General features: G+C 55.4%; 9 protein-coding genes across 11 annotated transcripts; 4 read left to right on the top strand and 5 right to left on the bottom strand.

Moving 5' to 3' along the window:
- Nucleotides 1-153: 153 nt before the first annotated feature.
- Nucleotides 154-2,731, bottom strand: PV09_08478 (uncharacterized protein). The gene is made up of 3 exons (XM_016362389.1): nucleotides 2,036-2,731; nucleotides 1,239-1,902; nucleotides 154-1,162 (listed from the first exon to the last, which is right to left on the bottom strand). Exons 1-3 carry the CDS (start codon nucleotides 2,181-2,183, stop codon nucleotides 694-696), a joined length of 1,281 nt encoding a protein of 426 aa, XP_016209837.1. The 5' UTR covers nucleotides 2,184-2,731; the 3' UTR covers nucleotides 154-693.
- A 353-nt stretch (nucleotides 2,732-3,084) lies between these two features.
- Nucleotides 3,085-4,047, top strand: PV09_08477 (uncharacterized protein). The gene is made up of 3 exons (XM_016362388.1): nucleotides 3,085-3,178; nucleotides 3,244-3,352; nucleotides 3,501-4,047. Exons 1-3 carry the CDS (start codon nucleotides 3,170-3,172, stop codon nucleotides 3,794-3,796), a joined length of 414 nt encoding a protein of 137 aa, XP_016209836.1. The 5' UTR covers nucleotides 3,085-3,169; the 3' UTR covers nucleotides 3,797-4,047.
- A 1,342-nt stretch (nucleotides 4,048-5,389) lies between these two features.
- PV09_08476 lies at nucleotides 5,390-8,909 on the top strand. Of its 3 annotated transcripts, XM_016362386.1 has the most exons (3): nucleotides 5,390-5,566; nucleotides 5,683-6,503; nucleotides 6,593-8,909. In XM_016362386.1, exons 2-3 carry the CDS (start codon nucleotides 6,076-6,078, stop codon nucleotides 8,403-8,405), a joined length of 2,241 nt encoding a protein of 746 aa, XP_016209834.1. In that variant the 5' UTR covers nucleotides 5,390-5,566; nucleotides 5,683-6,075; the 3' UTR covers nucleotides 8,406-8,909. The 3 variants fall into 3 exon arrangements, with proteins under 3 accessions (XP_016209834.1, XP_016209833.1, XP_016209835.1); XM_016362385.1 differs by having other exon boundaries at nucleotides 5,390-6,503; XM_016362387.1 differs by having other exon boundaries at nucleotides 5,390-8,909.
- Nucleotides 8,910-9,156: 247 nt separating this feature from the next.
- Nucleotides 9,157-9,555, top strand: PV09_08475 (uncharacterized protein; the record flags this gene model as incomplete). Its single annotated transcript, XM_016362384.1, has 1 exon — nucleotides 9,157-9,555. The coding sequence occupies one exon, from the start codon at nucleotides 9,157-9,159 to the stop codon at nucleotides 9,553-9,555; it is 399 nt and encodes a 132-aa protein (XP_016209832.1).
- A 139-nt stretch (nucleotides 9,556-9,694) lies between these two features.
- Nucleotides 9,695-11,439, top strand: PV09_08474 (uncharacterized protein; the record flags this gene model as incomplete). Its single annotated transcript, XM_016362383.1, has 2 exons — nucleotides 9,695-9,836; nucleotides 10,111-11,439. 2 exons carry the CDS (start codon nucleotides 9,695-9,697, stop codon nucleotides 11,040-11,042), a joined length of 1,074 nt encoding a protein of 357 aa, XP_016209831.1. The 3' UTR covers nucleotides 11,043-11,439.
- On the bottom strand, nucleotides 11,270-13,292 carry PV09_08473 (uncharacterized protein). Its single transcript, XM_016362382.1, has 2 exons — nucleotides 12,881-13,292; nucleotides 11,270-12,766 (listed from the first exon to the last, which is right to left on the bottom strand). Exons 1-2 carry the CDS (start codon nucleotides 13,090-13,092, stop codon nucleotides 11,545-11,547), a joined length of 1,434 nt encoding a protein of 477 aa, XP_016209830.1. The 5' UTR covers nucleotides 13,093-13,292; the 3' UTR covers nucleotides 11,270-11,544.
- Nucleotides 13,293-13,818: 526 nt separating this feature from the next.
- PV09_08472 (uncharacterized protein) lies at nucleotides 13,819-15,120 on the bottom strand (the record flags this gene model as incomplete). Its single annotated transcript, XM_016362381.1, has 1 exon — nucleotides 13,819-15,120. The coding sequence occupies one exon, from the start codon at nucleotides 15,118-15,120 to the stop codon at nucleotides 13,819-13,821; it is 1,302 nt and encodes a 433-aa protein (XP_016209829.1).
- A 289-nt stretch (nucleotides 15,121-15,409) lies between these two features.
- PV09_08471 (uncharacterized protein) lies at nucleotides 15,410-16,675 on the bottom strand (the record flags this gene model as incomplete). Its single annotated transcript, XM_016362380.1, has 6 exons — nucleotides 15,410-15,621; nucleotides 15,679-16,106; nucleotides 16,184-16,271; nucleotides 16,341-16,446; nucleotides 16,521-16,528; nucleotides 16,609-16,675. The coding sequence occupies 6 exons, from the start codon at nucleotides 16,673-16,675 to the stop codon at nucleotides 15,410-15,412; spliced, it is 909 nt and encodes a 302-aa protein (XP_016209828.1).
- Nucleotides 16,676-20,554: 3,879 nt separating this feature from the next.
- On the bottom strand, nucleotides 20,555-24,094 carry PV09_08470 (uncharacterized protein). The gene is made up of 3 exons (XM_016362379.1): nucleotides 23,643-24,094; nucleotides 23,362-23,591; nucleotides 20,555-23,218 (listed from the first exon to the last, which is right to left on the bottom strand). Exons 2-3 carry the CDS (start codon nucleotides 23,543-23,545, stop codon nucleotides 21,912-21,914), a joined length of 1,491 nt encoding a protein of 496 aa, XP_016209827.1. The 5' UTR covers nucleotides 23,546-23,591; nucleotides 23,643-24,094; the 3' UTR covers nucleotides 20,555-21,911.
- Between the last annotated feature and the right edge of the window lie 1,362 nt (nucleotides 24,095-25,456).

Below are 25,456 nucleotides of genomic sequence, written 5' to 3'. Positions count from 1 at the left end.
AGATCGCACTCCGAAAGACTTCTCCCCCAGCTCCGTCGACTCCCTGTGCACGATTTTGCCGTGCTCAGTAGGATCGGCTGGCATGAGCGATTCTGCGTCGGACGTCGTTCAACAGCATGCACAGTTCGGGAACAAGTCGACAAGGTTTGCAAATTTGCACAGAACGTAATTACTATTCCGATTTGTCGGTTCCGCAGTTGTAACGTGTGTGCACAGGCAGCCGCCTCTGGTACACGACTGTGACATGAAATCAGCTATGCTATGGTGAGACTAGGTCTCGATTGTGTATGCGTGTAGCAGTGCGGCCTCTCGCATCGACATGTCCGTCTTCGTCCACTACCCTGTCCGTCATATCAGAGCGGCGAAGGCACAAAAGGTGCGGTGTGACCTCTCCTGCCTTCGAATCGTGTGTGGTGGCAGATGATGAAGAAAATGAAGAAAGGACGCCTTTTCTTGAATTTTCAACCCTGAACCCAATCTTTTTCCCATAAGTCCAATTATCTCTTCTTTTGCCCGAACCTTCAAGAGAGCCAAATGCCGCGTACCCGGTTCGTAATTTTCCTTGCAGCCCGAGCTCCTAGGCACGAAGAGTAAGCCCTCTAAGCCAGAGCAGCTATACCTTGCTCAAACCCATAATTGGACAAAAGTTTGAGTATGAAAAGGTAAGAAACGAGCGAGGCTCTTTGTCTCTGCTCACTTCCACACCGTCCCCAATTCCTCCTGCGCGTCGGCGAAGACATCCTCCCCAAACTCATCCTCGGCCACGGCAGACTCAGGGCCTCCATTGCCCTCGGAAGCACCCTTCCTCTTGTTCTCCATCGCACCTTCGACAGCTAGTCGGTCGGCGGCTTCGTTCTCGACGTGCCCAGCGTGGCCCCTGACCCAGTCAAATTGAGTGATGAAGCCGCACTGGTGGCGAACGTCGACAAGATCCAGAATCTCCTCGATGAGGTCCCTGTTCTCGACGGGCTTGCCCTGCGCGTTTCTCCAGTCGCGCTTACGCCAGTTGATATACCATTTCGTCACGCAGTTGATGGCATAGCTGCTGTCCGTGTGAATCGTGACGGGCCTGTTCAAAGGCGCGATGTTGAGCGCGCGCTTCAATGCGGTCAGTTCCGCGCGATTGTTGGTCTGTCTACCGACGAGCGGCTCGGACACATTCCTGCTCGCTTCCCCATCAGCATACGCAGGCTCCAAATATGCTCAATCATTTCGGACTAGAACACGGGAAAGCATACCTGGGATCGTGCTGCCCAAAATAGACCCCTACGCCGCCAATTGACCCATTTTTACCGTTTCCCATGCATGCCCCGTCTGTCCATATGTGCAGCATTTCACCATGATGTTCCGTCTTCGGCATAAGCTTCATGGCGCTCTGTTCTGCTGGCGTCTTGTACCGGAGCAGCCCCGTCTCTGGGTCCATAATGATCCTGTTGTCAAATCCATCCTCCGCATCTGGCGAGAGATAGTCAAACCCAGGTCCAGCTGGCGCCTGCACGGCCGCCTTTGGCTTCGTCGTCCTCGCCTTCTTGGTCGGCGGTGCCGAATCCGAGCCATCTGTGGCACCTACACCTGATCCCGCCGCGGTTGTGGTTGCTTCTTGCGATTCTTCGCCTGCAGTCGGTGATGCAGAAGTTTCGAGAGGAAACACGCTGACTGGGTCGGCAAGCTTGTTACCCTCTGCGACGAAAGCCTCGGCCTCGGCACGCGTTGCGAACGACTTGTGCTTGGGTCTAATCCAGCCGACGATCTGTTTCTGTGCAGAAGGCCAGTCCGTGTAGACCCCCGGCACTCGACCGCACTGGATAGCATAGTACTTCTTGGGAGTAGAGTTCGGCGAGCCTACAGTGTCGTCACCTTTGATGTAGGCTTCGGCGTCGGTTAACGAGACGAATGATTTGTCTGATTGAGGAAAAAGCTATGCGTCAGCCTTGCTGGTCCTTTGCTGCATAAGAAGGTGAGCGCGAGAGGATTTGAAGATGCATGCGGGTGAGAGCGAGTGTGTGCTCTGTCGTGTCGTGTAACTACTACTCACAGATGGCGCCTTTATATCCTGTGATCTGCTCTTTGCAGTCTGCCCATGTGTGATAGATTCCTGGCTTGTGCCCCGCTTTCACCGCGTAGAACTTCATCTCCGAGTTCCGTTTCCTCTTCGCAGAGGACGTCGTGGACGGCGCCGACATCGTTTCTGCTGTGTATCTTGGGCGCGAAGGTTGCACCGCGAGCAAAGGAATATGCGATTGGCCGTGGAAGGGGAGCGACCAGTGTTGTATCAAACGCAAAGCTGAGTTCGGTGGTCCAGAGGCTAGAAAAGGAGTTGAAGAGGTGCGAGCCAGGAAGTGAGGCAGTAGTGATATCTGTACTGTCCGCTCGAAGGCGGTCGTGGCTCGTGCAAAGATAGCCACCCTGCTCGTCAAAGACGGTCCGATAGATGGACTTGGGGAAGGGCAGCAAAGCAACAAGAAGACGATACACTGTCGCCCGCGGCCTTTGGATCTGAGGCGGTATAGATCAAGCGCACTAAAGTACCCTTTGGAAGCTTGGGTTACACAGTCGCGATAATATTGACTCCAACAGTGCTTGGCCTTGTATTTGATCGAATGTTCTCAGAGGCGAAGGCGATGATCAATGGCACATGGGCGCGGTGAGGCGAGATGAAAGATTGAATTGAATCGATCGGGAGGGGTCGTGGGAGGATCACAACGTCGTTGGAAGAAGGTGTTCAGCGGGGGGACCAGGGGGGGCGTGGGTGTAAGAAGGGGGGGTGTTGTGGATGGGGGAGGGCCGTTGGTTAGAACTTGCTAATGCAGCCTGCCTACATCAGCTTCTTCTTGAAAGACACGCCGGGGAGTTTGAGACGTAGAACTACAGATTGCGAAATCCCGTCACTCTTCAACTGCACACGAGTCGAATTATCACAGCCAAGTCAAGGCACGCTGGCTTTGAGATCGACGCCGACACCTGCGAGGCAGGAATGCTAGAAAGAAATTTAGGCTCGCACAAGCGCCACAGACGCCACAGACGCGCTGGTTCCGCGCTCATTCAAGACACTTTGGAGCCGCACATGATCGGAAACGGCCCTGCCAAGATTTCTGGACATGGCATCGGAATGCCGACTGCACTTGTCCTCCCATGAGCACGGAGCGTACGGACACCAGACAGGCGGACCATGTTCGAGGTGAGCGCTTGACGTACGACGCAGACTCTGCCGAGTGGTAGTTGGCTAAGACGAGCGTGGCGTAGGGACGACATGCGGCGGATAGATACCGCCTGCGCCTCCACAGAGCTCGCTCGGTCGAGCTCACTTCAGACGAGCTGATAGAGTTACGTGCGGCACAGAGGACATTTGAAGGTGCGTCTTTGGCACGAAATCTCCATCACACATCCCCGCACCGGTCCGTTACCATATGTACGCTCGCGCACGTGCGCTACATGGAAGGCGACGGCCGAGAGGGGGATGTGCCGATGCTATCGGAGACGCTGACATAACCGCGTCACAGGGGCGTACATTCGCACGGCGCTGGGGCAGTTCAGCTTCGCGCTGGTGGTGCTCAAGATCTTCACGAGCGAGTTTTACAGCATCGGAGCCTTGTTCGCCGTGTACGGTGCGGGCGTACTTTGCACGTCGCTTTTTCGGCGGCAGCAAGGCAATCGGCAATTTTTCAGTGAGGTGGGCGAAGACGGCCTCAACAGAAAGAAATTCCGCACGTCGGGCAACGTGGTATCGGTTTTGACGGCACTCAGCATGGGGGCGTACATCTCGCTTCTGGTGCTCACGCTCAAGTTACAGACCTGAAACCGGTGGAGGGTGAAGATAGCTGGAGGCGTGTAGGAAGCGATGGGCATGAAGCGGGAAGAAGGGAAAGACTTTCTTCCTTTTTTTTCTCTTAACCACTAAGCTTGGCTTTATATGTACATATCGTATGTGTGTAGCAGTTTCCGCAGAAGCCAGGGCGGCAGCACGCGCTGGCGGCATGATACACTTCCGTAACAAAACTCATGCGCAACAACATCTAAGTGTTTAGCTTGGCAGTCCGTACACACGCGTCACGTAGCACAAATCACAGGCATGCAAGACGGGAGGCAGCGAGTGTGAAGAAACAACTGTTGCCAAGGCTCGAACGTGACCAGAGCCAGAAGGCAGTGATGTCATCACGTGGCTGGACTGCACGCGGCCGTTGGATCCCGGCGTGGTCCGTGGCGAAGACATGCGCGGTGCACCGCAGAGAAAGCAGCACATTCCGTGCTTGTGCTCGTGAAGAAGCGGCACAGTGTTTTGAAGCTTGCTACGATCGCGTTGGGACACAGCCGGAGCTTGTGGGCCATGGGATCTCAACGTCGCCAATCGGGCCCACGGGCGCCGGCGTCGCACGTACGAGTCGTCACTAAGCAGGTATGCATGCACGCCCACACCAAGGCGCGCAAGGCTGAGCCGAATCGGGGCGGGCGGGTGGAGAGGGGGGATGATATGGGTTTTTCCTCTGTTTATCTCTCGGCAACGGGGCTGCATCCGAAGTTTGCACGCAGCAGCACAGAGACGTGAGGACGGAACGGAGGTACAGGAGCGCCGCCGACTGGTGCTTGAGCGGCCCCACGCATTGTACGCGCTGCGATGCCATGGCTGGGCGGCGTGTTCCCGGCTCTCCTCTGCTGTGTGCGCGGCTCCGTGGGCGCGACGCAAACCGCTGAGCGCGGCCCAGGCTAGGCGTGGTGGATTGACTGGCCTGGAAGCTCGCCGGCGTGGGATGGACGACACGGTCAGCGCCGGTTGGCCTGTCTGGTCGGGCTTGACGCTTCAGTGGCCGCCCCGGCCGCTGGAGCTCTCAAGACGGTCGCGGACGAGCAAAGAGCGTCGGCAGCACCAGCAGCGGTGCCAGGGCGAGTGAGCTGGCCTGTGGCAGAACGCTGAAGCAACGGGCCCAGGGAGAAATGCAACATCACGCCCAAGCGAGTCCCGTCAGGCGATCGGCGACGAGTTGGCCTCTGCCTCCGCTCTGCTTGTGTGTCCCGTTGCGCGCTCTGTGCATGCGCTGCGCGTGCGATCATCTCGTGTGTCTGGAAGTCGCCGTGCTGGGCGTGGCTGCGCATGTACCTTCGACTGACTCTGTTCATCTTGTGGAATTCTGTTGCTTCTACATATTCCGACCGCCGTGCCTCTCACGAGCTGTCGCAGACTATCTAACTGCCTCCTGGCCGGCCGATAGGCGCAAAGTTGCTTCGTCCCACTGCTGCCCACCTGAGCGTTGCAATCGGTCATCCACTTTTTTCCTGGAGCGCGAGCGCGCAATTGCGACCGCTGCGGCCCCTCGATTCCTGGAATTTGTTGACTCGAGACCCGTTCAGGACGATTCTGGTTTCGACTTTGCTCTTCTCCCTCTCCCTCTCTCTCCCTCCTCCTCCTCCTCCTTTCCCTCTCTCCCTGCCTCCCTCCCTCTCTCGTGTGCGTGCGAGAGTGTGTGTCTCTGGATCTGTGTCTTCTCTCTTGATCACACGGCGCGCGCCTCGCCTTGATCCATACTCATCTCGTCTTGGGCCGATCATCGCGTTGGCCACCGGGAAGAAAAAGGTACCACTATTCCGTCGTCACTCCTCCACAATTTCCTCAACAAGTGCTCGGCGACACGTCTCACTGCCGTCGCTCCGTCCGCCACGATTGCTGACTGCCAATCCCTCTCTCCCCAGCGTTGCTTGGCTGCTGCTCACCGTTACTATCTTTGCTCGCGCTTTCTGCCCCTCGCAGACTAGGCCACCGCACCCAGGCTGACTGGCTTCGCTCAGCGCCGCAGCAGCAGGAGAGAGGACACGAGGCTTAGCCCGTAAGCGCGTCGCAGGCTCACGCAACGCTGCGCTTCGTCTACTCTCTCGCCTGCAGACCGGCGGTCCAGGCTGGTTGGCACAGCGATCAAGCAATCCGCCGCAGTCGGTGCGGTCGACGGACGCGGGTGGGCCTTTTCTGCGCACAGAAACGGCAAAGGGCCATCGCCCAGCACCAGCCCACGCGCCCCAGCTGCGACCCTTGCTCTGCGCGCCGAACTACCGCTTTTCGGACCAGAAAATTACTCTGAGTCGACGACCATGCCTCACAATGTCTCTGACAACATCCTCGACCACACCCGCGCCCCCCATCGTCCCCTTCCTTCTCCCACCAGTCTGACTTCCATCACGGCTGCCACCGCGACACCTGCGCCGCATCCGCGCAAGCAGAGCCAGCTCTCCGTCTACGCCAAGTCGGTACTTATGAGCAACATTGCCCACCGCGACCCTGACCCGTCGACTGCCATCGGCTCCGATACTGCAAGCCCGGCACCGGAAGTCCGGCCGCCCGCAGCTCCCATCAACGGACTCGACGATCCGGATGGCCGCCAGGATGCCCAGCAGCTGCACCACCAGCACTTGAAGCCCCGCCCCAGGTTTGCGCCTGAGTCGCTGAGAGCGTCAAAGGATGGCGTGGGTCCGGCCTTGAGCGACACGCCCGAGCCGTCTCTTCCTACCACGCCTAGAATGTGAGTGTCCGAGTCGTTGCCCGCTTGTGCACACAGCTGCCGCCGTCAATGGCGGCGAAAATCATGCTGACTTGCGATGCGCTTCGCAGACCTGCGATGAGATCGAGCTCGGCCGCCTCCACACCCAGAATTCGACCCACAACTCTTGACATACCGGGCCTCACAAAGTCCAAGGTCTCGCCAGATGGCAGGATAGCCCAGCGCGATGTAGGCTCCAAGCTCGTCATCGTCATGGTGGGTCTGCCCGCCCGTGGCAAGAGCTACATCACCAAGAAGATGGCTCGTTACTTGAACTGGCTGCAGCACGACACCATGATCTTCAACGTCGGCGAGAAGAGGCGGAAGTTCGCAAGCCACGCCGAGCCCAGCGCGGCTGCGGGTGGTCCGGATCATGCCACGCGCGAGATGAGCCCTCCGCATGTAGCCGCCCACATCCTTATTAATGGCCAGGTGCCAACTCCGCCCATACCTACCTTGAGCTTGACTGGCGCTGTTGAGGCCGTCCAGGCCAACGGAACGGGTTCTCCGGGTGTAGCGGAGGTGCAGCCCAAAGTTGACAAGCCAGCTCCAGGCAGTTCCGGCACTCTGGATAACCCCGGAACGGCCGTACACCACGATCCGATGAGCGAGCACACCGCCGACTTCTTTGACCCCGCTAATCGAGAGGCCGCCTTGATACGTGAGCAGTGCGCGTCCGAGACGTTGGACGAGCTCCTCGACTACATTCTATACGGCAATGGCTCCGTCGGCATCCTCGACGCTACAAACAGTACCATCTCGAGAAGAAAGATGGTTATGGAGCGCATACGCCAGAAGGCCGGCAAGGAGCTGAACGTTCTGTTCCTGGAAAGCGTGTGCGAGGATCAGACTCTGCTCGAGGCTAACATGCGCCTGAAACTGTCCGGTCCGGACTACAAGGACAAGGATCCTGTTGCGTCGCTTGCCGACTTCAAGAAACGTGTCGAGCAGTACGAGAAGAAGTACGTTCCGCTTGGCGACTACGAAGAGCGTAACAACATGCCGTACATCAAGATGATCGACGTGGGCCGCAAGGTCATCACTCACCAGATCCGCGGCTTCCTCTCCTCTCAGGCTGCCTATTATCTTCTCAACTTCAACCTCGCACCCCGTCAGATCTGGATCACGCGGCATGGCGAGTCCGAGGATAATCGGGCAGGCAAGATTGGCGGCGACTCAGGCCTTACCGAGAACGGGCGCAAGTACGCCGCCGCGCTTGCTCGCTTCGTCGACCACGAGCGCAAGGCGTGGGAAGTAAGACAGCAGGACAAGGCCGCCAACACGCATTTCCCGCCGCATCCGGGTGATCACACGCCGCCTAACCCGCACTTCAGCCCCCTAGGTGACGAACAGGAGGAACAGACTCGCAATTTCTGCGTATGGACGTCCATGCTGAAGCGCAGCATTCAGTCGGCCGAGTTTTTCGACGAGGAGGATTATGAAATCAAGCAGATGCGTATGTTGGACGAGCTCAACGCCGGTCTCATGGAGGGCATGACGTACGAGGAGATCCGCACCCACTACGCCGACGAGTATAAGCTGCGCGAGCACGACAAGCTGCAGTACCGCTACCCTGGACCCGGTGGCGAGGGTTATCTCGACGTCATCAATCGCCTGCGACCCGTAATCGTTGAGCTCGAGCGTATGACGGATCACTGTCTGCTCATCACTCACCGCTCTGTTGCGCGCGTACTGCTCGCCTACTTCATGGGCCTGAGCAGGGACAATGTCGCTGACCTGGACTGTCCATTGGGCATGTTGTACAGTCTCGAGCCGAAGCCATACGGAGTCGAGTTCAAGGCATACAGGTACAACCCTGAAAAGGACTGGTTCGACTACCTTCCTGATTTCAAGCTCAAAAAGGCGACCCATCCACACGTCTAACAAGTTTGTTCGCGGGCGACAGGCCGTCGCCTAGCGAGAGCGTGCGCGTTCGTTCCAAGACCAGTCGTAGGGTGCTGCAAACTCTTCCCCTCTTCGGGCAGGATGCAAGCGTTCTCTTGCCTTTCGCCCTCCTCAGTACATACTTCATTTTCTTTTTCTTTTTTATTCTTACGATCCATGGAAGACGCTCTAAGCTTGTATATATTTTCACATCCTTTTCGTGTGATGTTCCTACGCTGATATTTTAACGCTGAAAGCGATGCATTGGGTTGGCGTTTGCTTGATTTGAGGAGGTTATGAAGGGGTGTAGGATCTCTGCTGCTCTCATCAGCTCTCTTGACGGTCGCGAGTTTTTACGCGCTTTGATACGTGGTAAGATCCGTGGGGTGGGGGAAATGGGCCAGGCTGGGTGACGGCGTTTTCTTTATGTCAGTCGATTACTGATTGTCATGCTTGATATAAGTTAGCAAGCGGATATTTTGCAACACGGAGGACATACTTTACACAGCTCGTGCCCACGTCGTCTTTACCGTGTTCGTGCTTATGAGGTAAGTTTCGTGCAGACCAGTGTGTGGGCGGACGTAAGTTCTGCGTGTTTTAGGCGGATAAAGAGCATCCGAGGTATCCATCTCATCCTCACGCCCGAAAGCTGGTCACACAGAATTTCGCGCAGGACTCATGCCAACGACGCCCCATTTACGATCGGCTTTTTTTTTTGTAGAAAGGGAGAAAGCCCGTATACAGTTGACGTATGTCTAAAGAAGAGTTACCCGGGAGGGGGACGGACGACATCACAAGTGTGTCGCTACGACAATCCAGTCCGACAGCTTACTGGCCGTCAAGGCCGCACCAAACCGCCTTTTTTATCCACCCACCACACGGCCCCCCGTTCTGTTCCCTCCCGGTCCCAAATTGGTCGTTGTTTAATCTGACGGGGCCGAGGTTCAGGATAACCCACCCGAGGGAACTTATCAGATCCGAACACATGCACCTCATCTTGACGAGTCGTCTGATGGTGATTGATGTTGTCTGCATGGCTGGGAGCACTACGCGGCCTGCTGGCGTGAGGGGGAAGAAGAGTAGGGAGGGCGAGGTTAAATGGCAAAAAACGACGCTTCCGCACGACGGGCGAGACACCCAAGACTCGTGACGCAAATCAGAGTCGCATAGTCCCATTTTACTTTGCCTCTCTGGCGCTTCGCCTCGCGTCCTCCTCTCGTTGCTCAATCTTCAGAGTTTCCTTTATTTTTTTTTTTTTCCTCCTTTGAAACGGAACAGCAAGTACGAGAATGAAGGAAGCGAGAGTGCATCCGGGACCCAAGGTCACCATCGAGGACGTGCCTTTCCCCGAGCTGCCAGGTCCAAATTACTTGATTATCAAAGTGGTCGTGTGCGGGTCCAACCCCAAGGACTGGGCCATTGCAGAAAGATGTGCGTTCGTATAATCCACCTTCCTTCTCCCTCCCCTTTGCGCTTCCCTCTCTTATCTCATTCTCTCCCCGCTTGTACATGGGACGCGTGAGGGCTAGCCTCGAAATGGCAAAAGGAAAGGAAGAGGAGAGAAGGGCGGGGAGGAGAGGGAGGAGGGAGAAGAAAAAGAAGGACGTGGAGCGACTTGGCCTGTGAGAAGGGGGGAGAGAGAGAGAAAGAAAGAAAGAAAGAAAGAAAGAAGAGGCGCTGATGTTCTTGTTTTGCTCAAGTATAGCCCCGGGCACGACGCAGGGCGACGACATTGCGGGCATCGTGCACTCCGTCGGCGCGGACGTGACCAACTTCAAGCCGGGCGACCGCGTCGCGGCGTTCCACGAGATGCTGACGCCGTACGGGGCGTTTGGCGAGTACGGCGTTGCGCCGGAGGCGACGACGTTCCACCTGCCGGCGGGCGTGTCGTTCGAGGAGGGCGCGACGATCCCGCTGGCGGGCATGACGGCGGCGCTGGGGCTGTACCAGCGGCTGGGCCTGCCGGTGCCGTGGCTGCCGGCGCAGGAGCGGCTGCCGCTGGTCGTGTACGGCGCGGCGAGCGCCGTGGGCGCGTTCGCCGTCAAGCTGGCCGCCCTGTCCAACATTCACCCGATCATCTGCGTGGCGGGCAGGGGCGCCGGCTACGTCGAGACGCTGATCGACCGCTCGCGCGGCGACACCATCGTCGACTACCGCGCGGGCGACGCCGCCGTCGTCGCGGGCCTCCGCGCCGCGCTGGCCGGCGAAAAGCTGCTGTACGCCTTCGACGCCGTCAGCGACAAGGGCAGCTTCCAGAACCTGATGCACGTCTTCGATCGCGACAGGGGCAAGCTCGCCGTCGTGCTGGCCCGCAAGCGCTACGAGGGCGTGCCCGACTCCTTCCACAAGTTCTTCACCCAGGTCGGCAAGGTTCACTCCGACCGTTACCCGGGCCTCAAGGGTGAGAAGAAGCTCCGCGGCCGGCTGGGCGACCAGACCTTCGGCGCGATCATGTACAAGTTCTTCGAGAGCGGCCTCCTCGACGGCTGGTTCAACGGCCACCCCTTCGAGGTTGTGCCCGGCGGCCTTCACGGTCTGCAGACCGGCCTGTCCAACCTGAAGGCAGGCAAGGCGAGCGCCGTCAAGTACGTGTTCAGGATCGAGGAGACCCCGGGCCTGGCTGGCTCCAAGCTGTAAGAAGCCTTGAAGATGCTTAGGTTATAAAGCTCGAATTCCTGTCTCGAGCATCATACTTTACTTCAGTATGCTGGAATTGGTAGTCAAATCTCTCTTTAGGACGGTATGATTTAATCCGCACAAGTTACAAGTAAGACAGGGTGTGCAACCGCACACAGTCGGATAGCCAATGTGAAACGATTTTTTTCATCTGGAATGTGCTCCTTTGTTGGCACTGACACAAAAAGTCTGATGAACATTGGTGGCACTCGGCCCTAAGATTCTCTCTCCTTATGGCGATTTTGTGATAATCGACCTCCAAACTGTTTAGGCTCGTCGATGATAAGTTTTCAAAGCCTTTTTCTAAGTCCTTGATCCGGGTATATATCTATACAGATACACAAAAAGTTGTCGTCACGCTGACCGGCTTCTCATCTGTTTTCATTCCTATTTTACCCCCCCCCCTTGTTTTTCCCTTTCTCTCTCTCTCTCGTCTGCTCACGGTCAAAGTTTTCGCATCTGCTCAATGTCCATTTGTCATTGCCACATCCCCATTCTCCCTCGACTTGTCCTTTCCTTTGAGGTTGTGCGTCTGGAACTTTGAGGCTCCGCCAAGGCACCCGGGGCAGTTGTGCACGACTTCGTGACAGAACAAGTCGCAGTCGACACAGAAGTGGCTGCCACAGGCCTGACACTCGTACCTGGAGCTCTCGCTGGCCGCCCGCTCTTCCCTTGCCTTGCGTCTCACTATGGCCTCGTCCTGCGCACTCTCCTCTGCCTCCGTTTGCTCCGAAGGATCAGGCGGCTCTGGGAGCTTGATGAGGCACCCGCGACATTGCAAGCTGCCAACCTCGCGTGCGCGCTTCCACGACACGGCAATCCAATTTCGCAAAGGGAAAAGATGATGATACGATCGTGCCAGATGCGTGGATAAGATGAGCGTCAGGCTGCACGACGGACACGTCTGCGGCAGACTGCAGACCTTAGCCATGCACCTCGAACAGCGATATCCGCCTCTTGAGAGCTGCGAATGGCACGCGCATAGGCTTGCTACCTCCTCCTCGATGCGAGATGGAAAGCCCATCATGAGCAGCGACGCCTTGTTCGCCTCCAAATCTTCCTCCTTGCGTATCGCAGGCGGCGTGGTGGTCGCCAGCAGCAGCTCGCGAAAGTGCATCTGATCCAGCGCGACCGTGTACGTGTTCTCGTCGCCCGCGTTCGTTCTCTGGCATATCTCCGTGCATATCTTCAGTCGTCCTGACATGCCTATGATCTGCACCCTTAGCCTGTCCTTTACGCAGTTGCGAATCGTCTCATGAATGTCGCCCGGGTCAACTGTGAGCAGCGCGCCCATCGTGATGACCACCTCTCTGGTGCCGTGTTTAGGTGTGTGGTACAGGCTCGCTCGCGCCATCTCCAACGCGTTCTGCAGGCTTGGGCTGCCCAGCGGCTCGCGCATGTTGCGGCCGATTCGCAAGCCCTGGATGGCGGCGACATGATCGTTCGGATTGCCACTCATCTCGCTCACACGCACGCATATGCCGTCGTGCATGGCCAGCACACACATCTGCGATATGGGATTCTGCTCAAAGAATTCGCGAACGTACTCCTGCGCGTACCGCAAGGTGACGACGAAGCGATTGCCCGGTCGGTAGTCTTTCTCCAGCATGGCTTCGGATAAGTCGAGGATAAGGACAACATGGCGGATGATGCCCCGTTGAAAGGGCTGCGTATCCTGCCGCAGTCTGTGAGCTCGTTACTATGTGCCGTTCTTCCTCGACAGACACGCCCGTTGTGAGGATCTTAACAATTTGTAACCACTTCCTCCGCTGAGAAATGTATAACCGTAGCGAACTCACCTCCCTCGCATACGTTCCTCTCTTTGCAGCCTCAGGTTGCCGCCAATTCCACCAGTCATCCCAGCGCCCAACATTGGCTTCTCTCTTTCCTGCACGCTCGCCTCCCACGCTGCGCGCTCAGCTGGTCTGTTCCTCCTCGTGCCTGTGCGTCCATCGCGAACTGAGATGTCGTCGTCATCTGATTGCATATATTCACCGTCGGAGTCTGCCATTGTTACACTCGCGGCCGAGGCGTCGTTGTGTGCGGAATGTGGTGAGATACAGTTGAGCAAGCCTTTGTAAACCTATCATACAATGACTGTGAATGAGACACACCAAATTATTTGCTTTTCAGGTATATGAAGTCAGAGTATGGGAGAAGAATCGCAACACAGGTTTTTAAGGTGGGCGAGCTGTGCCCAGATAGTTCTCCAAACTTCAAATAGCCAGTGACGTCCATAGCAGCGGGACTAAAACTAAAAAGATCGATTGAACACGGAATCACATGATTCAGCCTCATGTCCCGCCTTAAGACACTTTGCGAAACGGAATCGTGAAGTGAGATGAACATGGCTGTCTACTTGTTTGAATGATCATCCAAGCCTTCTTTTTAAAGACCATATTAATTTGAGGACTCTCCTATTCAATCAACACAGGCAGCAAATGTTGCCGCTCTTCATTCATCCAACCTGGGCGCAAGTAAAGTATAGGTTTCCAAGGCTGATGTACGGAGTATGCGTGTATGCTATTGCTAAGCTGGGTATATTGAAGACGTCAGAACTGCAAGCCTCAAAAGGCCAGAGCATATCCCGTACTGCCCGAAAAAAAAATGCAAATCAAAAACGCATGCTACCTCATGCCATGCATCCAATCGTTGCTTCGGTGCTCGTAAGAAAGAACGCAAAGAAGACCCAAGGTCCGAAAGAATACAAAGACGGCATGAAACAGCTAGAGACTAATCAAAGAGCAATACCAATCGCGTCCGGATCAAACCACTCATATTCACCCACAGAATCTTCACTCGCAATATGCTTACGCGGAAACACGCTGGACGGAACATGTCCTTGGTTTTGTGGTGGTGATGGTGCACGGACTTGTGTCTCTCTCGTCAGAGGGACAGACGGAACTATGGAGTACGGAAAAAGCTGAACCCGTGCCGCTGCTCGAGTCCTGCTTACAAGACTCATACGCCTCCACCACCTCGGCCATGGCCGCTCTCCCACGGATGCCTCGCCGTCGCTGCTCTCGCTCTGGCCGCCTGCATGCTCATGCCACCACCGTATGGGACGCTCGCCAACAGAGGGTAGACTATCAGGAGTGAATGAGGTCCGTATAGTGGATCTTATGCGTCTGGCCCTCTGATGCAGGCCGTATTGAAAAAGTGATTCTAAGATCGAAGCTTCGCATTCGCGGTGGTCTTGAAGGGGAGGAACCTGTGCCACCCCGTAGATCGTGTTGGACGGTCGACGGAGGTCAGGGGAAAGCATCAACGAGTTGACCTGCGTCACGCGTTCTCGTGGCGTAAATGTCGTCGAAGGTAGATTGCAGGATGTTGGCGTTTGGGTCTCTGGAAGTTTCCTGTGCAGCTCCAAAGCTCTATTGGCGAGGTGCGCATCATGCAAGCACACGCGATCCTTCATCCATTGTGAGAGCTGTGAAGGTGGCTCTCCTGGAGGGGTTTTCGGGCTCCGGGAGCATGGATCTGGAATGGCACAGGACTCATCAGGTGTCGGTGGAGGTAACGGAACATCTGCTGGTCCTCGCTCACTAAAGAGCGTTTGCTGGAACACGGTTTGAACAATCATCGGGTTTGGTTCCGGAGGGAACGGAGGCGCCTTCCATTCCTCTACGTCACAATCGAGTGTTTCATCCGAAACACGCGTTCTTCGCTTTAATTTTTCGTCGAAGAGATTAGCTTCCGAGGCTTGTGGATGGGATACGCTGCCGGTGCTAAAGCGAGTATGGGATACTTCCGAAACGTACCCATCGAGCTGTGTGATTTGTGGAAACCGTGCCACAGAATGACGTTGCAGATCGGCCATCACAAAACGCTCAGACACGTTGGACATATTGGACATGCTCGACATGCCGACCCTGTTGACCTCCGCCCCATCTGGGTGAATTGTCGTGCGCGATGCCGTGAGTCGTCGCAGAGTTGCAACTTCGTCCACGCTCGATCTGATCCGCTTCTTGCCCCTAGCACACCTGCTCGTCCACGCCCAACACATTACCAGCTTCGTCCTCCTCCGATGCTCTGGCATTCCAGTTGCGCTCCTTCCCACCACGTTCTTCTGGTGCTTGCGGTTGTATCGGTGGTTTAACTCGCCGTACGGACTCGCGATGTCTTCCGAATCTGCATCCAAAGCGCAAAAACAATCAGCCCACTAGCACAAAAAAAAAAGTCGGTTCATCAGAAATTAGAATTAAGAAGTAAGATATGGCAACTGCGTTTGCGTGTGCTTGCGTGAAGAGATGAATTTTTTTTTTCCGGAGCGAGTTGGATGTGCGTTCCCTCTTCGGGATTCCCGCAGGGAAATCACAGAGAAGGGGTTATGAGTAGCCTGGAGTACCGGCGGTGGGCCAATCGTCCTCCGTTATGCTCGACCAAAACACCCAAACCATGACGACAGCAAGTAGCGTAAAGAGCGACTCGAACATGCCCCCGTTGATCTTGCCATGCGTGCCGTTGCAGATGTGGACCGATATTACGAATTGGAAGATCTGGCCGATGGCGAAGAGAAGACCTGCAGTTATCAAGTAGACTGAAGGAAGCGAATTAGCCAAGGTGCGCAAACTGTGGATGTTGACAGATTACTCACGTAACGGTCTTCGTTCACCCAGAATAACAACCACAAGGTACGCTTCGAGAATGAAGTAGAAGGCAATGAAAACGAGGGGGGCCAGCAAGTACAACGTGTACAAGGCGTAAGCTCTGTTGGGCGGGCTGAGCGTCGAGTCCCAGTAGCCGGTCCATTTGAAGGCAGTGTCAAGGGCAATGTAACCGACGCCGATGACGAAGGCCAGAGAAGAGCCGATAACCAGCGCCATTGACACGAAGGTGCCATCCTCCATGATCTGGAAGCCGACAATGGCATTGAGCAGCAATACCCAGGCAGTGGCGACGACGGCGGCAATGTGCACAGCGGTGAAGGCGCGTCGAACGGCGCCGTTGAGCGGGAAGCCGCCAATGGTGAAGATTTCGCAGATGGAGATGACCAGGTAGCCGAAGAGGAAGTATTGCATCTCTCTGTAGCGCATTTGTCAACATCAAAGAACGCAGCACTACGGCTGGCATAACGGATGCCCGTGTTGGAGGAGTCGTACCTTCTGCCGACCGCTGCACGTTTCCGATTGGAGAAGAAAAGCAAGGCAATGGTGACCAAGATGGCGATGCCATCGAGCAGGATGGAACCTTTTGTCGGGTTAGCTCGCGTTTGCAGGATACGCAGGTGAGCGGCGGCGCAATTGGGCTGCTACGGACCTAGGTTTGCGAGCTCGCGGCCATTACTGAGACCGATGCCTGTGAGGTCGCAGCCACCAAAGCCAGCGGCCGAGCTTCCTGATCGCGCAGGCGACTCATTGAAGAGCTGGACAATCACATTAGCATCGACGCACGGCGGAAGGGACGATGGCACGTCGTGGTTGGCGTCAAAGCACGTACATTGCACACTGCGAAAACAGAATCTGGTCAGCTCTCTGGGCACAGTGCGGTCGATGGCGGAAATCAAAGCGAAGGGGAAAGCACGAACCTGGAATGGTGGAAAACTTGCTGCCGGAGTCTCTGCAGAAGTCGAAAAATTTGCCGTATTGCGACATGGTTGGTGTGCAGGTGTCGTTGTACAGCAGCTGCCTCCGCGAGCGCGCTCTCTGGCGCAAAGGCGAGGAAGGGGAGAGGGGACGTGGATGTCCGCGTGTGTATGAGAGCGTGTGGGCGTGGGCAGGAGGTGTGCGTGCGTGCGTGAGTACGAGTGTGGTGTGGATGGGTGGGAGTGTATGTGTGTGTGTGCGAGCGTGAGAGTGTTGAATCAAGGAGGAGAGCTCGCAGCCGTTGCCGCTGGCGACGGACTGCGCTGGTGCGCGAAGAGTGGTCGAGCTAGTCGGGGCCTAGCGCGCGATGCGTTCCTGGATTTGCCGTGCGTGGCTAACAGCGGTGTGCAGGATCGGACAAAGCGAGTCTCGGTGCGATGTGCGGGAGCTCGTAAGAATTGGACGCGCCTGATGGATATGGGAATGTGAATGGAAATGCACGCTGTACAGATGGGTGGTGGGTTTGGACGGAGGGATGGGCGAGACGAGATGGGACGAGCGAGGAGACGGCGGCGTCTTGGGAGCGTCGGGGGGGGGCGAGCGTGGGCGGGCGCAGCGAGCAAAGCTGGTTTGGGGGGACAGTCCAGCGCCAGACGCACCACAGCCGGGCCAAAGCACAGGGGCCCCGAGGGAAGGGAAACACAAGGCCAGGAACACCCAACAACACGACCGTGCAATACAGCCAGGCGCGGGCCCGCTCATTGCCGCGGTGTCGGCGTGATGCCGCATGCGGACGAGGGGAGATGAAGGCTGGTGCGGGCCCCGGCGCTAGGCCCGCTACAGCCCGGCACGGCCACTGGCGCGACCCCCCGGGCGGTCCTTCGCCAGCTTGCGCCTGCCCGCCGCTGCCATCGCCGCCAGATCCACCACGACCAGCGACACGCCGTCTTGCTCTGGTTGTTGCACAGCAGCTCGACTTGCGTGCCGCAGAACGTGTCCCTGCCAGGAATTCTGCCAGGAATTCTGCCAGGAATTCTGCCAGGAGCTCGGTCACAGGCCAGGCCATCCTCTGGCACCATGCCGCCAGTCCGCTCGCGCCAGCACGACCAACCGCGCCTTTATTCCTTGCCGTCGCTGAGCTCGACGTCATCGCTACCACCAGCACCCCCAGAAAGACACCGCCGGGCAAGTCTCGCGCCAGAGACACCAGACTTCGCCGGCGAAGACGACGTCCATCCTCCCCGGCTGGGGGAGCACGACGCCCATCCCTGCTGTCTGTTCATCTTCGTCTGTTGGTGCAGACAGACGGCCAGTCCGCGATGCATGCCCGCGCAAGAGGAACACGGTGCAAGCGCGTGCGGCATTGCGCGCGTGCAGCGTGTCAAGCTCGAAGCAAGGAAGATCGGCGCTGTGCTCTGTTGGCCGGCTGCCATTTTACCTTCCTTCGCCTTCTTTTTTCTTCCTGCGCTGCGCCAGCAAAACGGACAAGTCGAAACCTGGCGCGTCCAATGATAATGGCGCGCGAGAAGCCCAAGATGGACGGGCACTAGCCGCATCATCGTCATCATCGTCATCATCACCTTTGCTAACCTGCTCGCTGTATCCATCCCCATCACGTATCGTCCAACGTCCATTCGTCTCCATCTCACAACCCATGTCCTGGCTCTGGCATCACGCTCAAGTCTCTGTCCCCTTCGTATGGACACGCACATAGGACGTCATTGCCATGCTACCCTCGCCGTCGCTGGCGCGCTTTCCGGCTCCAGTCCTGCTGCCCCATCCCCTCGCCCCAGCATGGACTCGACCACCTTCTCTTGCTTCTGCGTTGACAGGCGAGGTCACAAAAAATATGGACAACTGTACTCCGTACATCGTAAATGTCAGCCGTCTGTCATGTGCCGAGCTAGGAGGGCCAATTTCGAAACGCTACCTGCTTGGAGCCACAATAAAGACGATGTTCACCCACGGCTCATTTCCCTCACCTGCCACACCCCAGTCCATCTTTCGAGAAACAAATCTCCACTTGGCCACCTCGTGTTGCCGGTTGTTTGGCGCGAAGGAATTAATTGCTCTTGCGATGATGTCCATAGTACTCTGCACCTCCGTACTTCCCCGTGCCAGCTCACTACTGACGTTCCCGATCGTGAACACCCCTCGTCACTCGCCTCTTGGTCTCAATTGTGTCATGTCGCATGAACGACCTTAATTTAGCCCTCCGCCAATTGCTGTTGCCCGCCAAAGGCCCCAGCACGCGTGCCATGGTTCGTCTGCCTGAGCAGAGAGTCCATCCGCCACGCCTTCCATCAGCCCTTTCAGCCCACTGTGAGCTGCCTCCGATGTTCCACTTCGTCTTCGACACGTGATGTGGCTGGAGACTCCGAGCCTTGGGCCAAGGCAACTGCTCCCCAATGCGACTTGCGGAAAGAGTCCATTCTTCTTGCATTGTTGCAGTAAGAACGACCGTCCAAGCCGTGACCGTGTTGTTTATGCCCAACGCCATTTGTCACCCTCGTCTGCCTGCTCGAGCATATACACAGTAGATACCACCTCTATCCCTTCCGCCATCATCTCTCTCCTTGCAGCAGAATCTGTTTCTTCAAACAACCAGCGAATCACCGGCATCGATCTCACCTCGCCCAGCCAGGCCCGCAGCATAACTTAAGAAGCTTTCCCCTCCGGATCGTCGGGACATCTTGTGACAGACGCTCCTGAGACACGGCTCATAGAGAGGGCCGTTTTATTCTCTGTTGGACCCAATTTTTCAGGCATTTTCTCACACTTTGCGTCCACAGCCTCCGCCCGTTCCTTCGTGGCATGAAAGTTTAATCTATATATTGCGTCATGCATGCCACTCCTACGGCCCCCGGCCCAAATTATACGTGCGTGATCAAGGTCTTGTCAGACATTTGTAGCAATTATCAAGCAGCGCCTCTTCGAGAGTAGTTGCATACTTTGTTCACTGCCCCATCGTGCGTTACTGCTGTCCCGTCGGCCCCTTTGATGCAAACTGGATTCCGGCTCCTAATTGAGAGGAACTCCTTGCTCCTACTCCGTCAGGACCTTGCAGAATGTCTTCCTGTCTCACGCGCTGAAAGCAGCCGTGTCCTCCAGGTCGTTTCATAGGTCGTTTCATTGGTCGCTTCATTGATCCCTTCAACTCATCTACTGTGGTACAGTATCCTAGACAAAGATGGCATGTCGACTGGACTCGCAAGACGACCTGGGTAAAACGTGTAATATGTGAATAGTGGCGTCAAGTTCATACCGCTTTACAATCCATTGCACGAATGTCCCTATACCTCGGTCTGAGGATCATAAGTCGGTTGAAACGACATCCATAAATGACGAAAAAGGCCTCGTTCGAACATCATATTAATAACTTGCAGGAAGAGCTGTGCGACCGGCTTGCTGTGTTGGAGAACTCATCCTCGTGAAAGTGCTTGAATCAACTGAATTGGGACAAGCCTTGAAAAAGAGAAGAAGACAGGTGGATGTGAGAACGAGAGCAAGCACGATGGAGTGGATTGAATAATCCTTTCCTTTCAACACTTCAGCACTCGTGAGAATGCAACAAAAAGCCAAACGAAGTGCGAGCTTTTCGGCGTAAAAGGTGAGTTCAGCTATGTGCCGTGGACTCTGCACTTTAGTGTCCAAATTTTCACCCAAGGACCAAGCACATTGGGTAGACCTTACGCGATACAGGCTCGGGAACGAGTTAACATCGTTATCGGCTCTCTCTGGATGTGCAAAGCATCGCAGAATATCCAGCGAAGATCCCAGCTTTCCTGGGCGCTCGCATGGTCTGCGAGGGATACTCATGATCTCGGGCAGTAAAGTCTAGTGCCTATGGCCGAACGTGAAAGTAGGTGGGCATCGCGACAAGCGTGTGGAAAGGCGGACTGCAGCAAATACAGTTGGAAAATCCTTTTTTAGCCAACTCGCTGCTCTGTTGCTACCAAATCGGCGAGCCTCTTTTGGTAGGCTGGATTTCCATCCATCTACCACACTTTGAGCCCCTAAACTTATGCTCTAATCTTTGAATTAAAGAGCCTGCGTCCACAGACCCTCCAGGTCAATGGAAAGACGTACAACCGGGTATCAAGTATAGCCCTTTGCGGACTGGACCCCTTGCTCTCTTGGTTAATCATTCGCCTGAGGCTCTGAGCTTCCCTTTCTTAGAATCTTGTACTGCGTTGCTAGCCCTTCTACCCTCTTCTTTCTAGACGCGACTGTGACATCTTGCGGGTTTCTCTTCCTGTCATGACATGGCCTGCGTGCCAATGTTGTTTCTATACCGCTGCTTATATAGCACAACGTGCCCACGATTTCGATGTGTGCCAGCGGCTTTATCAACCGATGAGTGTGGCTTGCCTGTTGGGCTCGCTGCCGTAGCTGTACCGAGTTATTATTGAGAAAGCATATTCGGCGCATTGAAAACTTATATTTGAACGTCTTCGCTAATGAACGCCCCTGATGTAGCCACATTACTGTGCAATTCTTCACCTTCCCATCCGTTCTGCGTTTTCAAGCCAACCAGGAGATCACGATGCTGTCTTTGTTTCAGGCTCATGTCGTCTACATGTTGAGGGAGCCAGGAGCTATGTAACAGAAATCAATTCTTGCACCGAACATTCGTACACAAAAAAAAAAGGAACAGATGTTCATTTCATAGCATGGATCCCGGAAGAAGTGCCTGATCATCTCAAGCGATGGACTGCTCGTCGCTTAACAATAGACAGCTTGGGTTCAAACGTCAAAGGATAATTGTTTGAACGGGCTTTGTCAGCCAACCAGATACTGCGTCCTTAAGCTGCGATCAATTGAGAATCAAATTCGTCAGAATGAAACAGCCGCAACGTAGGTTCGCTAGGCTGAGCTTGACTGCTCACAATGTCTTTAGCAGGGCTAAATCAAGCGAAGCTTTGGATTTGAGACTCAGGACACTTAGCATGTATACAAAGCAGTTGAAGAGGTCGTTAGCTGTATCCCCCCTCTTTGCTCGTCAGGAAGGCAAATCGCTCAGAAGTACTTGGGTCTTTGCGGCAAGCCCAACATGTGTCATGCATTCTTGCTCTGCGATCAAGAGAATGCCCACGGTATGCAGAACAGATGGCGCCGATCCCTGCAGATGCAAGTGTACGCTTCACATCGCTTCTCGACCTAAAAACGCTTGATACCATGCCACTTCAGTCCCGAACGGCGAAACCGTGATTTCGAACACGTTCATGCCTGCCACAGCGGTTTCCGCGTAGCTTGCAGCTCCAAGTCTACCGTTGGTTTCCTTTGCAACGCCCAGGGAGGCCCTTCATGTAAGGAACGATGACTGGGCGTCTCCGCTGACGCCGCCGACGAGACACGGAAAGCCCAAGAGGCGGCGTTGGAGCTCCTTGATTTCCTCATCTTTGGCGAGAAGGGTCGGGTCAACCATCCCTTGCTTTGTGCGGTCCATGACCTTCAGCTTCAGCTTGATGAGCAAGCTCGCCTCGCTCCACGCGCACAAAACACCGGCCAAGCCTTCGAACAGGCTCCATGGACGGTCCGGCATGCGGTACCTCGTCTCTCCCGAGCAGAATGGCGGCGTCGACTTTGCCTCCAGGAGCATGGCCAGAGCTGCCGCCAGGTAGCCGTCCGTACTGGTGTCACCAAGTGGATCGACGACGAGCAGCAGGGACAGTGCGTTGCCTGCTAGACCGTGGCACAGGCTGCAGCCTTTGGAAAGAAGGCCTTGCTTCCAGATCACGTCGCTCGCGCGAGCGATGGCCTCATCCCACTCCGCAGTCCAGTACTGCGCTGCAAATCTGGCATTGCGCCTCGCCGCTGCGAGTAGGGTGAGCACGCCAGGCGCACCATGGCAGATCTGCACGAGAGGCATGGGCCGAGATGTCGGCCGCGGGGGCACGGTCATCGCGAGATGTCCGTCGTCCTGAATGCAGAGCTTGCAAAGAGCGGAGATGGTCTGGGCCATTTTCTCGTACGCGTCGACGACGAACATTGCGTGTCGGGGCAAGGCAGGATCCAGCAGAGTCCCAAGCACGCCCGATATGCCGTGCATTGTGCCCAAGGCGTAAAAGTCGTCGAACCACGGCCACATGAGTGGCATGTCCACCGAGCTCTCCTTGGCCGCTCGGTCGCGGTAGGCCTTCGCACCGGCGTGTCCCGCGTCGACGATGGCCCTCACGAGCCTGTGCACGCTTTGGAAGACGGGCGCGAAGGCACTCTGCGTCTCTTGATCCGGACATCTCTTCCAGATCTCCAGGATGGCCCACAGCAGGCCGGCACGGCCGTACACGAGCTCGTCCACGCCCATGGGACGATCCAGGAACCGAAAGGTTGGCCCCTGGGCGACGGCAATCTCCAACACCGCAAGAAGGTTTTTTGGATCTTGTTCCTGCCACTGCCCGGACAGCACGCGGAGCACGAGCGCACCGATGGTGGACGACGTGATGGGCGACGGCCGGCCCGGGTTGACATCTCGAGTGGAGAGCCCGATGCTCATGTCGATCCTGAGCCGGGCGTCTTGCAGCAGATTCGGTGCAGTGGCGCCAGTGGCATCTCCGGTCTTGTGTGAATCTCTCGACTGATAGTCAAGCCACAAGAATGCGTATGCTTCCCCTGCGATTGCGAGGATCAGCATTTACCTGTCCAATGTTGTGCTTGCATAAGTAGACTCGTCTGTTCAACGGCCCTTGTGTTTCTTTTTCCCGAGCGTGGAAATACGCTCGACGCGGAGTGTTGTAGAGAAGGGTGGCGTTTACCAAGATACCCACTAAAGATCGACCCGAAGTTCTCGATATGACTTGCGCCGTCCTCTCTCTTGATGGCCTCAATTCCTTTTTGTATATCACCTTCCAGCTCTTGAACGATTTGCCTGAGGCTCGGTTCCGTAATGTCCACTGGCTTAAGCTCGTTGGCATAGTAGACGGGCCGCTCCTGGTCCATGTCTGCTTCTAGGGAGAGTCTACCGGTGGACACGACTTTGGTTTGTCTGTATCGTGAATGTGAGCGATGCACGTAGTTCTAGATGCGGAAACTTTACATTTCAAGGGGCGGAAAATAAATCCCAGTTCAGCAATCTGTGTCTCGCGCGTATTTCAGGTTCAACGGCAGCTCACGTTGAAATAGAAGTATGCTGTTTGCAAGCTACACGGACTTTGTTTGGAACGAAAAGAAATTCGAATGTACAGAGTGTAAACCAAGCTACTTGGATCACCAACTTTTTGCCATCAAAAGGGCATACGCATCTTGGGGGGGTATAATGTTGAGCCTATCACGCCCGTTGCCACGTGTTGATCAATAGAACTAGAACGTCACGTTGTTTGACGGATCGACTTCTGTGCTAGAGCAGCAGCAGCAGCAGGAGTGAGCCGGCAGGCAATGAGGTAAATGCTACACAGGAACAACAATGCCCTAAGGAAGGTGGCTTGGCGAATATGGTCAGATTGCACAGACCTGTCGAACAAGATTTACGCACAACCTGGGCAAGAGACGACGGAGCTGGAGACTCAGCACCAGAGACGGCGCTGGAGCAGGCGAACGTGGCGGAGGTGCCTTTCAAAAGTTTGTTATCGGATCCGTGCACACAGTCTAACCCAAACCGGAGTCGAACCACTTTCCAAATGCAGCCAACACCACCCATCGCTGCATTGTATAAGGCCTTCTGCACACTTTTCTTGTGAAGCACACCGTCAAATCATGATAGAATCCTATTCTACATAACTATTGCTATCATTCACCGCTTTCGGACGTAAGACTGTGCACATATTACCTCGTTAATAAAGCAGAATGGACTCTATCATCGTTGGTCAATGCCTCGAAAAAAGACATCAAACTATGATAATGCCACCCGAGCACAAGTGCTTGCATATAAGACTGCTGGCCTAAGCAATACGCAAAATCTACGAGCTCGCTGGTATAGAAAAAGCAACTGCCAATGCTGTTGTACGAAAGGCTAAGTCACGGGGGTTCGACCCAGCAGCGAGGCCTTGCCGGATACTTGATATACACGTTCAGGATGCAGATCGTTCTGGACGGCCCAGCATAGTGGAAAATGAGGCTATCCATCAGAAGGTACTTCAAAATATCCTTACCGATCGCTTTGGACGTGAAAAGAGCTATACTTATATTTCTGATGAAGTAACTACTTCAGGCATGCCCATCAGCGAGGCTAACGTATGACGTATCCTATGAAAGAATGGCTGTTGAAAGGCCCAAGGCAACAAGAAAGCCAGGGTTCACTCGAGAAATGAAGGATGCTCGATTACAGTGGTGCCTCAACCATGCCCATTAGGCACATGAAGACTGGAAGGATGTTATATGGAGTGATGAGACGTCAGTTGTGCTAGGCCACCGACGGGGTGGGTACGGAGTATGGCGGTTATTGAATGAACGATATAGCAAGAGCTGCGTCAGACCACGATGGTCTGGTTACTCTGAATTTATGTTCTGGGCATGCTTCACCTACGATAAGAAAGGGCCTATGCATATATGGAAGAACGAGACACCGAAAGAGGTGAGAGAATCACGGCCATATCTTTATGAACTTAACTCTATAATTGAGCCTATCTTACGTGAAGAATGGGAGCTCAATAACTCAATGAGACAACTGCAGCTTCGTAATATACCAGACCGACAACCTAGATGGAGGTTTATCACTAAAAATGGTAAACTGAAAAGAGGCGGTGGTTGAGGCGGTATAGACTGGTATCGGTGTCAGACACCAATTATGCTACCTAAGCTAATACCGTTTGCCAAGGAATGTATGACAGATCGGCCTGATATACGACTATACAGGAAGATGGTGCCCCATCACACTCACACCGCATACAATCGATCATATACAATATGCATGAT

This window comes from Verruconis gallopava (assembly GCF_000836295.1).
Source record: "Verruconis gallopava strain CBS 43764 unplaced genomic scaffold supercont1.41, whole genome shotgun sequence".
NCBI classification, from domain to species: Eukaryota; Fungi; Ascomycota; class Dothideomycetes; order Venturiales; family Sympoventuriaceae; genus Verruconis; species Verruconis gallopava.
This window is presented reverse-complemented; position numbering and strand designations above follow the sequence as displayed.